The following is a 15,318-nucleotide window of genomic DNA, read 5'->3' as shown; positions in this document are numbered from 1 at the left end:
GCTCTGAAAAAAAAACAACAAATATTGAGGAAAACCCATTGCGTTGCAAAGTCAACATTGAGTCAACACTGCAAGAGATTCGCGCTTCAGAACAGATTATTAAGTAGCCGTCTTTATAAAAATCAGACAGGAGGTGATTCATGCATGTCAAACACCCACTGATTTCAGTTTTTTTGTTTTTGCGTTTGTTTTGTTTTGTTTTTTATTTTTTGTTCAGGAACCGTAATAGATCACATAACCAGTCTTAGTTTTACATTTGGAGGTTGCCATGGACAGTGTCTGAATTTTATATGGAGTGGTACTTAAATTGAAATTTTCTGATACAGTATATGCCTCTGAATGGGCTGTTTCATAATATTTCTGTGCAAAACTACATGTAATGTCAATAATAACCGTCTCATTGGTAGTCTTGATTTGTTATCAAGTTCCCTCGGAACATTATGAGAGTCCAATCAGCTACTTCAAAGACTATTGTAGAATTATAGACACGAGCTGTAAAACCTGTCGATTAACGAGCAAGCTTTGGAATTTGTTATAGCAAAATAGACGATACCGATCATTAGCCGAGATTTCCATATGAATCGGATTAATAAAGACGCAAATCCAACTGTCATTCATTACCTATCAAATTACTGTTGTGGACAAATGAAATGACAAACTTAATATTTTCAAAGCTTTATTGGCAGATGTTTTGTAGGTTAACCGTTTGGATAAAATAGAAATCAACATTCAACTTTACCTAAGGAAACAGGTTTTCAGCATTAGCCCTTTATGTGTATGTAAAACTGTAATAGAGATCTCCTTTTCGTCTATAATCAACGTCAAAGGACAAAAAATGCCAAACAGAAGTTTTTGGGTAGAGGCGAAAGAGACATTGGAACAAACTTCTAAAACGACTCCGATGTCTTCCAGGATTTTAGGAATTGGAGTTGTGTGTGTTTCATTCCTGGTCCTTTCAATCGGCTTAATCGTTGGATTAAAGTTCCCAGGATTCGTTGAAGAAAGAATAAAAGAAGACCTATGTGTTGTTAGTGAGAGATACGACCACTTTCATGAGTGGGTAAGTGTCCATTTAGTTTTAAGTTATTTCAATTATTGCATGTTGCTAGTAAACGTTTCTTTGTAACCTTGACACAATCCTTCAAAATGCTCGGATGTTCATGTAAGCAAATTGTATTTGTCATATTTTTATGTTCATTTTTTTTCTTTACCTTGTTTTATTCGATTTTTGTTCCGTTTTTTAAAGCATATTTTAATTTAATTTCTTTAAATAAACGATTCCGTTAGTTAAGAATTTGATACACCAATATGTTTAATATTGTTGATTCATTACATTTAAACTATCGTTAGCATAGTTATTATCCCATTTTATAGGAGAATGATAACTACAATTAATAAATATAGAAAATATTTTCAGGAGTTTGACGAGCAGCTGGTCAGAAAAGAGAAGATATATTTTCGGAACATAACGAATTTACAGCAAGTTTTAGACGGCGAAGCATCTCCCATGGTAAATAATAATATTGTCTGCTAAAATTCGGCATCGATTTATTTTCTGATAACGATACAAAACTAAGTATATTCGCGCATTGGTAATATGCATATTTCTTAATTTGTAGTTTTAATGAACATCTATTTTATTTAATGAAATGATAGAAATAAGAAATATAACACTTATCAACATTTTAGGTGATCCTGTACGTCATTACTATAAAAATACAGGAAATAAAACAAAATTTGCTGTTCAGATATATTAACGGACTGTTCATGAGATTATCGTGCCTGAGATTGTGTTATCCTTCTACTTCCCATGTCTGTAACGTCGGTTTTCCTATTTCTTGGTTCTTAATAAACTTATGTAAAGGTACATACCAAAACTCTGATCGTACGTAAAAATAAAGTAAAATTTCCCATTTCAATTTAGTTTTTACATTTTTCAAATGAATCATCCTGTTTTTTGTTTGTTTGTTTTTTTTTTTTTTTGTTTGTCTGTTTTTGTTTGTTTTTTCTCATTAAATTATCAACTAAAAAGATATAAACGTTTTAGATTTTTTATCATAAATTGATTCAATGGAGACGTCTTCCTTCTTTAAATATCCTGATAAAATAAATCTGCAATGACAAAATTTATTAGATGCATTATCATTTTGTAATATGTATAAACATGATGTAGCGTGTAAAATCATTTGTCGTTATATCGAAAAATATTTGCTGTATTTGAATTTAAATCAATTGATTCACTAAAAAAAGAGTCACGTATTTTCATTCTGCTTTAAATTACCTTCATACATTGTAGGTTAACATTTGTATACATGATTAATCATATAAGGTACTATATGTGGTCTAGGGCGCTGGACTTTGTGCAGGCGGTGTTGCCATAGATGTCACAGCGGTACAAGTTCGAGTCCCGCGGAGGGAACGACCAAAAATTTGCATCGCAAATTTGACAGTTCTAACATCGTTGGGAATTTTTCAGACCTTTATATATATATATATATATATATATATATATATATATATATATATACAACATCTCAGAATGGGACGACTCTATTCGCTACACTGCTCCATCGGATCAAATTGATACATGGAAGATAACGTAAACTTATAGAAGGGTCTGAAAAATTCCCAACGATGTTAGAACTCAAATTTTTTCAATCCCTCCTCGAACTCGTACCGCTGTGACATCTATGGCAACACCGCCTGCACTAAGTCCAGCGCCCTAGACCACTCGGCCAGCTAGGCTATATAAAAATATAGCTTTCGCTGGCTGGATCATTCCTCCTGGTAGGATTAATCAACAAAATAAACGATATTACGGTCTCATTTAAAAGGGGCATCTGATCCCATAAAAAAATAATTACTTGTAGTGTTGTACTTGGTAAAAGTATTTGACAGAAGTGGATCAGTCTTTCATTTTGAGGACAAATGTCAGAATTGTATTAAAAAGTAAAGGCTTCATTCTGCATGCACTTTTTAATAGAAAAAAGCCTAATTTAATATAATAAGCAAAAAAGATATTTGCAAATAAAATATACATAAATATTATATATGTATTCATAACTAAAAGATTAATATTGTAGGTTTTTAAAATGATATGAACATAATAAAGTAAGAATCATGTAATAAAATAGATACTAAATCTGCATCTATTAACTTTTCAAAAATTTAAACGTTTTGCACGGTGCGGTGATTTAAATATCACAGCTGTTTGGTACGCGATATGTTCCCCTTTTATGAACTAAACACAGTAAAACACACTATTCTTTTCTTCTCTTCTTTTTCATGTCCCATACACAAAACACGCGATCTTTTTTTTTCCGTTTGTGGAAAATATTCATTAATTGCGCATGTTCCTTATATTACTATTCAGTTTATATTAAATTAAGAGTCCATTTAAATCTTTACATCGCATTCTAAGAGTTCATTGGAACTTCTACATCGCATTAATGCCTTATTTCTTATAGCTAACGTACAAAGCAAAACATCCTTATTTATGTAGAAGTAAAAATGTATGTGAGATAGGATATTATCATCTGTAGTATATTAAGATGGATTCCATTTTTTCTTCATAACTAAAGAAGTCATCAATTGTTCATGTCTGGATAGGGGTTGGTCTGCCGGATGGTGTTATCGGCATCAGAAGAAAAGTGCCCAAAAATATTCTAGATGAATTCCAACTTTTAATTACAAGAAACCCCTATGGTCGTCAAATGTCATTCCTGCTATTGATTACATGACAGTTTTATTATCCTTTTCACCTGGCTTTATATGAAATGTTAGATATCAGTTAAGTCAAGTAATTAGTCAAATAGTACAGAAAATGCATCATCATACGTATAAGGATCATGTGTGCCTGAATGTTCTTTTGGAATTTGATACCTCAAGACCTGAATTCTCATAGATTTACCAAAATCCATCCCAAGAACTGATTATCATATCTGATATTTTGTCATGTCAGACGAAAAACATCGAAGGTTAGAATCAAATTACTTCATTTCTTAACTTAAACGAAAAAACATTATTAACTTCCCGTCACGTCCTCGAATAAACGTGACCATAAAAGGCAAATGACTAGTGCTGCGAAGAAATATCAAATAAAATTTGAAAAAAAACACCCATTCCAAATTCCTTTAAGTAGAAGGATTGTCTTGGTTATAAAACGGTTAAAATAATTACTTAAGTATTTAGTGGGTATTGCATGATAAAGGAAAAGATAAAAATGTCAGAGAACAAAGACCCACGAAGCAACTTTCTGTTTAGTACTTAAAAAAATTACAACTTGTAGTATCAGAAATTGTATTAAATACCTGTACATTTCTGTGCCCTTATAATTTAACAAATTCATTTAACAGGGTATGTAAGTCTCGTCCTAGTTTAAGTTCTTTACCGGAATTTCCGATGTAGAACGTATTGAAAACCGAAGGCCTGCCTGTATTTTATTGTTACTTCCGGGTACTCGAAACGCTATATAATAATGCAAAATCTTCTAGTTTATGTTTTTCTTAGTACATTTATCATGTAGAAATAGTTCTTTGTCATATTTATCGGTATTTTTTGCACAGGAAGATTTTTGCCCTTAACACAATACTCAACGCTCTCTAATTGACAAATCTCTATGCTTTCGAATAGTAGATTAGGACCCATTCTCGTGAAATCACGGAGTCACATGACGAGACTTACATACTCTATGCAGTTGTGTTATTAAAGTTATTAAAATGAAATCATATGTTGTTGTACTTTAGAGTGTGTTAAAAAATCTAGTAAAATATATTGTCATTGTTAAAAGATGTCGTGAATTAAAAATTGGCTTCTCCATTTGAGGCCTCATTCAATATAAACGATTGTATATCAGAACATGTCGGTGTGAAAATTTATAATGTAACGAGAATAGGTATGGTGTATATGTCAGAGAGACAACAATCCCATCGGGATGAATATGTCAACCCAAGGCCACCCATTGGTCTTCATTGAACGACGAGAAAAACATACCATAGGACAGGCTGCATCATTATACACAGGTACATCGAAAAAGTTGTCCCTATATAAGTTTTTTATCAACATTCACTACTGAGATTGGTAAGGTCGAATAAACGAATATTCAATTCACGAATCCTTACAATACAGATTTTCCGAGCGCATTATTCACCTTGTTAGTTCTTAATACCTCTGTTACTTATGGTTTATGGAGGAATAATAGCTTTTCTACCCATAAAGATGTGCCGACTATATTATTTGCGTCATAATATTTTGAAGCTTCCCAATTTTTTGCCGATGTTCAGCTCAGACAAATTGTTAAACACAACTTTCCAAAGTATTTTGATTCCGATGAAGAAAGTTGTGTTAATGGTCTCAGAATTGAACATAAAGCCAATGCCAAACATTTTTTTTTTTGGCGTTTTAATAGAAATGACAATGTGCAATAAAAATGAAATTACTAGTACTAATAAAACGAAAAGTGTTTCAAGATAGGTTTTCAAATTTTATTCCCAAATTGCTGTGAAAGACCTGTATCCGCTTCCTAGTTTGCTACATATCCAGGATGTCCAGGGTATGAAAAATCACAAGACACGGCACTTATTGTTTGCAGCGTACTAGGTGGATGAGCACAAAGTAACATGGTTTTGCACTGAATATTGTAGAGGGTATATTCGATATATCCTCTGTGAAGCATTACATGTATGTTTTTCGTACAAAACGATAGATATATTATATATGAACCTTATTTTTTCAGTTCAAGAAAGTAGGACCTTATGTTTATGAGAAAAAGGCAACAAAAGCAGACATTATGTTTAATGGAGGGTTTTTGACATATAAATATGTTATCACATTTGATTTCGATGTCAGTACAACTAGGTCTGAATGTGGAATAGCGTGTACTGAAATTGACAAGGTGAGAAGATAGAATGTTGGTCCAGTTTAAGACTCAAAGAAATATTGCAAATTTAGGTATGCTGTGCACATGTTCAGCAGCATTAGAACCAAAAACGAGGTCCACATCAAAAATAAATTGTAACAAAGGAGCATTTGAAACCAACAATATCGTAATAGCAGGCATATCCAGCACAGAGAAGTTCTGCCAAGTACAATATAAAAAATATCTACGATACCAAACGGGGCAGACAATACTGTCTACTGGGCTGGTGAAATCCCTCGGGACCTTTGATTCAACGACAGTTGCATCGACTCTATGGTGTCTAAATACAACATGCCACTCATTTTAATATTGCAAACTTTGGTATGCTGAACATAATGAATATAACAAAAGATAAGCTTACATATAGTGCTGTTACTTTAATGTCCCAATATTAATATACTTTGGTTTTGCAATTACGATCACTCTTTCATCATATTATTTAACATTTAAATACTTTCACGACCAGAGAGGTATTTATTTCAACTTTTTTTATTTTCAAGGAGTTCGTGACTAATGTTACATATACTTCGAAAACTGTTGTTAAAGGGAATTCAGAGCGCTGGTTCACAGTGTAAAGTTTCTGGGTGCGCTCTTTGTAGAGTGCATTAATTCGTAACAGACAGACAGTTTTTTGGCGCAATTTTTTTTAACATATTGAAGTACAGTTTGTTTATCTAAGCATTCACGTTCGTAGACAAATAATTGCAAAGCCTTTTTGAAATGATAAAAGATCTTAATTGAATTGGAAATATGGTGTCACGTAAGTATTGGAAACTAAATAGCAGAATTTGTCTTACTTTTTTAGATTTCTACGGTTGATTTAGAGACACTAGAAAAAATTAGAAATTTCAAAAGCTACGAAGATTACATTATCAAAGATATCCCAGACTGGATCAAATCCAAAATAGAAGGTTTGAGTGCAATTCAAACAAACAGTTCAGACAACCTATTTTCTCTCCTTGGATCCGTAAATAAAAGCAATTGGAACACAGACTGTCTAGAAGCAGATTTTCAACAAGTCCGGAATATATCGTTTGGTGGATGGATAGCTTTGAATGATACAGATATCAAAAGTACACTATTAGAATATAGAAACAATTCAGATTTTACACGTTATGAAATGGGAAGATTATACGATGTCATATCTTCTCCGTCAATACTAGGGTTATCTTCATCAGTCGATACACTGAACAAATGTCAACAATTTCTGGTCACGGCACCATATGATTGTCAAACAAAGTCTAAGTACAGCAACTCAAGTTTTTGTTCTTCTTACAAGGACGACTTTGGATTAATGTACTCAAATTATTACAACATTTGTGGAATTTTCCAGTTTTTACAAAGTATAAACAAATCGAACAAGGACTGTTTTATGTTTTCATCAGATTGGGTCAGAAAAATGTTTTGCTATGACACAGATACAGAATGTAAGACATTGATGTCTATTTACCAATATAGGACAGATTATATCTTCGGTCTCAAAGGCTTTATTTTTGATTTTTTGGTACCATTACTACGTAATAATACAGAACGTAGCAAGCTTATATTTAGATCTTTCCAAGTACAACAACTAGTCATAGGGTATCAGCAAGAGGCAGATTATAAGAAAGGTATTTTTACACTGCAGATGGAGAAAGAAAACAGCCATTTCAGTGTGATTGTGACATTGTCAACTTGCCTGCTTCGTCGGAATTCAGCAAATAATATGGTGCTATACAGTATGTATATCGGTTTTTCGGTGTTGTTTATTACAGTTTTGATTTCGTTTTGGTTTTACACGTGCGTCCATGGAGGTATTGAGTATGATATTCTGTCCGCACGTGGTGCGATAAAATTTCAAAAACGCTTTTAGGGATGTCATTTTTTTCAGAAGCAATCAAACCGTTTGACTTTCTATGTTGTATGTATGATTTTAGTTACTTTATGTTCTTTGTTGTGTATCTCTCTTTTCTTTGTCTGGTCTTTGTCCCTGCATTACATTCTTTTGATTACCGCTATAACCTTGGTTCCCTTGATTACTGTAACTCTTTGTCAATGTAATTTAAATTGAATATATAGAACATGGAAGACGTTTCAATATATTTAAGCAATCAAAAAAAGAGGGAAAAAAACCTGGTCAGATATGGTTTTTCTCCGACAACCAAATGGTTGTCCTTTTTGTGACATACATAGAATTTAAAATGTTTTATGCCTCTTTTAAAACAGGTATATTTTTGTGCGAATAAAATTTGATGTGCGACGTTAAACACAAAAACGGAAAGTAACAAACTCTGCTTGAATTTAATCTTATGTTACCGTGGGATGACACCGATTCTAATGTTTGTTATCTCAAAAGGAAATCTGATTTTTCATGTAAACTTTGTTACTTTGGAAAAAAACCAATAAATGCTTTTAAATCACTCATTTTTTTTTCAGAATACCAAAACACACCTATTTCATACAATGTTCACCATTACACTTATTTCCTACCGCCATTAAAGGACTTTAAGTGCTGTTCAACGTATCGTGCGTCGTTAGATATTTTCAAACATTTTAGTTTTGAATTAGGCTGTTCCATGATCTTTGCTTTACAAGGCTTGGTTGAGTTTTCAGGAGTTGATCTCTACAGATTTATACATGGTATGTAACATAAGATATATACAGAATGTGTAAAATAAATCTTCTAATAAGTAAAGGGTTAATCAAAAGTTATTAACAGGTAAACATATCCGAAAGCTTGTTTCTTTTTTACATTTATAACGTAAAGCGTGGCAAAACATTTATTTATTAAAGACCTTTTATATAGTACCCTGGTTTCTTTTTTTCGGGACAATATAGAAGTGAAAAATATAATGCCTCTTGATGGAAAATGGCATGAAAACTAAGAATATGACTTTAAGGATGTTTGCTGCTCATTTTTAAATTAACAAGTTTTCTCAACTTTTGGTATAGATGTGTAAGCAATTGTCTTGGGAACAAAAATTCCGAATAAAATTGCTAGATCAATTGTTGATCTTGTTTTTGAAAAATAATATGATTCTTGGTTTCTTTGACTTTGCATTAGCACCTTTAAACATTCTTTAAACCTATGACAAAAAAAAACAAGGATTTGCAAATATTTTGTCACATGGATCAGAACATGGACACAAAAAATAAAGGCATTCAGACGATCTCAAAAATCTGACAAAAATTCCTAAATGAGACCAGCGGACATCTTTACATTAAATATTGTCAAAAAGATATGAAGTTTATTTCTTTCAATGGATTCCATGATACAAAATAGAAAAAAAAAGAATGTTCATTGTCTTTTACAGGAGAAATAAAGTGCCAAATGGGGATAAGTCTATTTTGTTGTGACAGTATAGATGGCTATGTGAAAAAATCATATGGTGGTTCGTATGTAAGTAAAATTGGATTCATGAAATTGACATTTGTATAAAATACACGAAACATCGGCAAATAATACAGCAGTGGGGTAATTCAAATCAGTCAAAATCCAAAAACACGGCCTGAACGAAAATATATTTTATGCTAATTAGATTAAAGTTATCATTTCAGACTTCATACAAAACTTTAGAATAAGTATGTGTCATTTTAGTCCTTTCCTTCCTTGCTAAACCCACTACACAATGAATGATTAACAACCCAGATACTGTGAAAGTACTTTAATTCGTAGATTTGGAAACACAAGTTCGTGGATTCTTGAATTCGTGGTTTTGAGGTCTTCAGTATACATATTAATGGGATTCTCCTTTTCATTGGGACTCAAATTTCATGGTTTGGCCTATCCAGAAAAACCATGAAAATTTGAATCCATCGAACAATAGTACTTTCACAGATGATCAACTGATATTCCATCTTCCTTGTGCTATATCTACCCTTGTTATGAATACATGGTTTCTGTATATTTGGTAAAGATGCATGCAATCAGTCTGTTTCCCCGTATGGCATAGCCGTATAGTATGGCTAAAGTACTTGAACTGTTACGGTTGTTTCTTTCAGCTTATTGCACTCTGCTCCGTAATTGAAATACAATGTATAAAGAAAATGTTTTCTTTTTCCATCATGATAAAATCATGCCAATGACACCTATTGCTTTTTTTCTGCACCGACCTTTTGTAACTTCATTAAAACCTGTGGTTTTTCAACTCTTTATACTTCTATTCCCCATACACAGTTAAAATCCCGACTCAAAAACATAATACATCGTTGTTACTTCAAAAAAAGGTACACCTATATACAAATATGTATTTCTTGGTACTTTATAAAAAAAAAACATTCCAAATCACCTTCAAAATATACCGAAGAAGATGTTTTCAAAATGCTGGAATTTGTTTTCATCGAAAACATATTTGCCCAGTGTGGTGAACACGTGTTTCAATAAACGATCGGCATTCCAATTTGTAATTGACCTCTACTTTCTTCATTCTTATGAGGCTGACTTTATAGCTGATCTAATCCAAAAGAAGAAACATCGTTTAGCTTCATCCTTTTATCTCAGTTTCCGCTATATAGATGACTATTATCGTTAAACAATCCTAGATTCGGGGATTGTATATATCGTATCTACACCAAAATAATTTGAGATAAAGGATACTACATACATTGTAAAGTACGTCTCATATCTTGACCTACACTTAGGGATCGATGGTAAAGAAAAACTATTGACCAAACTATACAACAAACAAGATAACTGTTTCACACCGTATTGTCAACTTTCCTTTCATCTGTGGCAACATCCCTTCAGCACCTGCGTATGGAGTTTTTCATATCATAACTCATACATTATGCTTGAGCTTGCCGTAACTACGCAGCCTTTTTGAATCGCGTTAGACTTCTTACAATTGGGGCTTCTTGAACAGGGATATGTTGCTACAAGATTGAAGTCATCACTATAGAAGAAGTTTTATAGTCGTCATCATGAACTCGTGGATCGTTACGGTGTATCCATCTGCACCATGAAAACTAATTTGTTCAATGTGTCATAGTTTTCCTTTCCTCTTTCGTCTACCCAGGACTTGACTTTTAATGAGCAACTCGGCGGGTGTTTCTAGAAAAGCAGAGGACATCAACCCTACCGGTGCACCTAGTCCATGCCCCCAGTTTTTAGTGGAGTCCGTCTTGCCCATTTGCTTTTGTTACTTTGTATTTTTTTTAATACTTTGTATATATGATTTTAGTTATTTCATGTTCTTTGTTGTATGTGTGTCTGTTTTCCATGTCTGGTCTTTGTTCCTGGATTATATTCTTTTGATTTGCGATAGAATCTTGGTTTCCTTGATTACTCTTGAACAATTGTAATATCATGTATTTGGTTCTAATGTTGCTGATAAGATACTACTCTTGATACACGTGTGTTTTGCAATATCTATGTATAATTATTATTCTTGTATTTAAAAGTATCTTGGTCAATGCCACTATGGCGGATTAATGGTCCTCTATAGCATTCGCTAGCCCAGCAGCCAGACTTGTATGACTTCAGTTATATCAGATTTTTTACCGACATTTGCAACATCACAAAATTTATATAAAAAAACTAAAACTATTGTACTGTACATGGTAGAACATATTTGTACTGAAATTGGCGTTGTATTTCGATTTTCGTTTTGAGTATTTCTTGTATACAATTTTTTTTCTCGATCAACTTGTGTATTTGATTCCAATTCTGGTGATAAAAGGTTACTCCTTAAAGCACGTGTACAGCATAGTGCAATTTTGCAACATTTATGTATGAATGGTATTTTTTGTATTTTATTTCAACATGTTCTTGAAGTGTCGTGCAATGAACGTATGGAGCACTTTCTACCTCGTATAAAGCTTCTAGAAATATCAATGATCTGTAACTATGGTAAAATTTTAAAACTGACATAAAATTGTCAGTAACATTCAAAATCAATATTATTTTATTGGAGTAAAATCATAAAACATTGATATATTATTACAATTATTACTTACTGTAATAATTTGTAAACTAGTATCAATGAGATTATCAATCAATATAAGCATATGGTAAAAGCCAAATCATAACATACAGTCATATTAATTGTTGAATTTACATTAATCCTCTCTAATCCAATATACATCAACAAATTAACAATTTTACAAATTTTACAAATACAGTAGCCATGCTAATTATATGCATATACATACAATGTACACAACAGTTTATTTTGTATTGCTTATCGAATGTAAATATTGTACCTTGTATTTTTGGAGAAGGCTCATATAGGCATTGACTGCTGCCCGATCCTATTCAGCCCTCTACTGAATAAAATGTTATTTACACTAAAATTTCAAATACACAAATATATAATAAAATGAACAAACGAGCAACATATGATAAAATTCCTATTGCATACTATATCAACACTTGATCAATATCGTGTTCAAGTCAGAGGCGCTCAGGTTGAAATCGGTATCCCTTGATCCAGCATGCAATGCATTATTCACGATGTATCTATGATATATATCGCCCGTTAGACCGGAAAGTTGTTTTCCAGATTCGCATGCACAAGATGTGAAAAAAGCCAAAAGCACTACTCATTACAATTCTTCAAAGCTTTCTCCGTTGCATTGTACTAATTTACACGGGGTTAAGTACCGAATTTGGCAGAGGTGTAAAGCTTCGAAATAGCAAATACACCCACTGTACTTCAGAAAGTCATGCGGACAGCGTGCCACACAGGGATCTACTACAGACCCTATAAGTTCAAGTATATCAAATGTGTCCCCCCCCCCCTTTTAGTAATGACAACTCATTCGATCATGCTAAAGTAGAACAATTTTTATTTTGTAGATAGACGTTGAACCAATATCGGGAAGATTTTGGCGAAAAGTTTTACATGAAGAAGAGAGACTAAACCTGCAAAGTTTAGATGGCATCTTACGTGAAATATTCCCGTACGTTGATTGGTCGGTTCCAATTCTGATCTATATTCGGAGTTCAAGTATTGAATTGTCAGTTTCCAGTATAAACCAGTACAATACACGGGTAGGTCGTTACAACCATCCATTATTTTTGGAGTTTTGACAAAATCACAAACGTTTAAAGCTTGCATATATATTATTATTGAAGGCTTCAAGAAATGTTACGACAATATTGATAAACAAAACCTTGAGTATGGTCAGAATGGATTCAGTGTTCGTGAAGGTTAGAATGTCATAATATGTTCGACCTTTTTTTCATTTCATCCCTTGCATTAGCTGATATTCGGGCTTTTATAAAAAGATCGATTTGCGATATATTAAACAATATAAAACTATTGTTTTTTTTAATTACCGGCGTTATACTGAGGGGTATTTTAAGTTACAAACAATAGCCATGAACTCTGAACGTACGTGTTAATATTGCAAGCTACCTACATCATATGTATTGTTCCCACGACCGCAATAAAAGGGTGATTTTGTTTTCTTTTTTAGGTAAAAAGCATGATGAAAGCGTCATGCATTGGAATGATAAGCCTGACTGCAATAGCGACAATCATTTTTCTAATTGCAATTTGTATTGTATTCTGGCCTAAGGCTAAAACAAAGGTTCACCCTTTTATACTGGAACAGAGTCATAACCTGCAACAGAATTACAGAGCTACTCTTTGACTGTTGAATTAGTGTTGTTCCTCCCTGTGGCGGATCCAGGGGTCGGTACCGGGTAGAAAATGAAGGTCTGGAGCCCCCTTTTTTTAAATTTCTGGATCTGCCCCTGTACCTTGTCTTTCAAGTGTTAAAACATTGATTCTTGTTAAGTTTATTGTTAACTTAGTCATATTTTGTAAACTTGAACCTGACCCTCACTGGGTCTGTTTTGTTTTGTATTAAAAAAGTATTTTTCAGAGAAATGCAGAGTGCATGGCATTAATTGACCAATATTCCCGTACGAGGTATGGGTTTACCATACTGATACCTCTTTTATGATAAATTCAACATAAACATTTTAGGTTTCAGTTGACTTGAACCAAGTCAGTGTCTCGACTTGTGGAACATTTAAGTTTGCAGCTAATAACAACCGTGTAAACCCCATAGCAAAAGAGATAATCGTAAAAGTTGAGGTCTGGATAAAAAGGAATAATAATAATAATGCATGTTGTTTAGTCAATCTCGTCATGTTATTGAGTCAGTCTTTCTTGAATCAGTCTCATTGGCTTAGTCTCGGCATGTTATTCAGTCATTCTCGGCATATTATTCAGTCAATTCCAGCATGTTATTTGGTCAGTCTTGCCGATTATGTTTTTTATGTTAGTCTAAGCATGTCATTGAGTCAATATCGGCATGTTATTAAATCAGTTTCAAAATGTTATTGGCCCAGGCTCGGCATGTTATTGAGTTAGTCTCGGCATATTATTTAGTCAATCATAGCATGTTATTGGGTCACTCTCGTCGATCATGTTTTTGTATTAGTCTCGGCATGTTATTGAGTCAGTCTCGACATGTTAACGAGTCAGTCTCAGCATGTCATTGAGTTGCTAAGGAACTGGCAGTTTTATTTATCGCTGATATGTTATAGTACATCTGGAAATAACATTTATTCTTACGATTTCAGTACCTATAGTCATACATATTTTTAGAATATTATATGAATATTTTGATGACCAAACCGACCCAACCTACACGAATTCACAGAGTTTCATTGTAATTTTACAGAAGTCCTGAAATGACAAAGCGCTGACGAAAAACTTCCATTATTGACCATTACATATAACTGTCATATAAGAAGGTGATTACCGCTCCATCCAATATCGCTATATTAATGACCATTGATTTAATAAAGAATTATGTTAGCTTGAGAAAGGAATCACCATGAAACTCTGAATAAACCCACCTGTTAATTACGAGAACTAGCGATTGAGTATGATTCAATTCCTTTGTAAAAGACTTTTGCCAATAAATGTATTGTAGAGCATGTTGGAAACCTAATCAAAGCGACTTGTTTCCCAATAAGAAGAAGGTTCCAAATACTTACTAAATGGTATAAAGATTGTCACTGGGATAATCCAATAACTGAAGTCTTGTCATAATTATCTGAAATTGAAATAAAATATTCCGTCATATATCGACAATTTCTCAGTATGTATTCTATTTAACACGGGTGGTGAACCAGTTCATGAATGTCTCCATTCAATTATAAGTGGTCAGACACGACTCAATGGGTGTTTCGTAAAAGACGGAACTGCTATAATTCTATCAGTGCTGCTGATTCCTGCTCACAGATTTTGTTGAAGTCCAAGTTTCTCAGTTTTCAATTTAGTTAACGATGTGTTTTCGATCGGTTCCGATATGTTGTTCGGTGTTAGATTTCTTTTTTTGATCTCAGTTAATTTTACTTTCGGGTGTCTCATTTCGATATGAACGAGATTGCCCTAAGTCTTATGTAGAAAAAGACAAGAGGCTTTGTGTGAGTATAAATGAAATGAATGGAAATCACGAAA

General features: G+C 33.1%; 1 protein-coding gene across 1 annotated transcript; it reads left to right on the top strand.

Moving 5' to 3' along the window:
* The first annotated feature begins 835 nt into the window (after positions 1-835).
* LOC148624649 (uncharacterized) lies at positions 836-14,930 on the top strand. Its single transcript, XM_088571026.1, has 8 exons — positions 836-1,060; positions 1,418-1,510; positions 5,735-5,893; positions 6,723-7,635; positions 8,333-8,536; positions 9,211-9,296; positions 12,693-12,887; positions 13,316-14,930. Exons 1-8 carry the CDS (start codon positions 836-838, stop codon positions 13,490-13,492), a joined length of 2,052 nt encoding a protein of 683 aa, XP_088427152.1. The 3' UTR covers positions 13,493-14,930.
* The last annotated feature ends 388 nt before the right edge of the window (positions 14,931-15,318 follow it).

This window comes from Perna viridis, chromosome 2 (assembly GCF_037379345.1).
Source record: "Perna viridis isolate PV_CMFRI_1.1 ecotype Kerala chromosome 2, ASM3737934v1, whole genome shotgun sequence".
Classification (NCBI taxonomy): Eukaryota; Metazoa; Mollusca; class Bivalvia; order Mytilida; family Mytilidae; genus Perna; species Perna viridis.
This window is presented reverse-complemented; position numbering and strand designations above follow the sequence as displayed.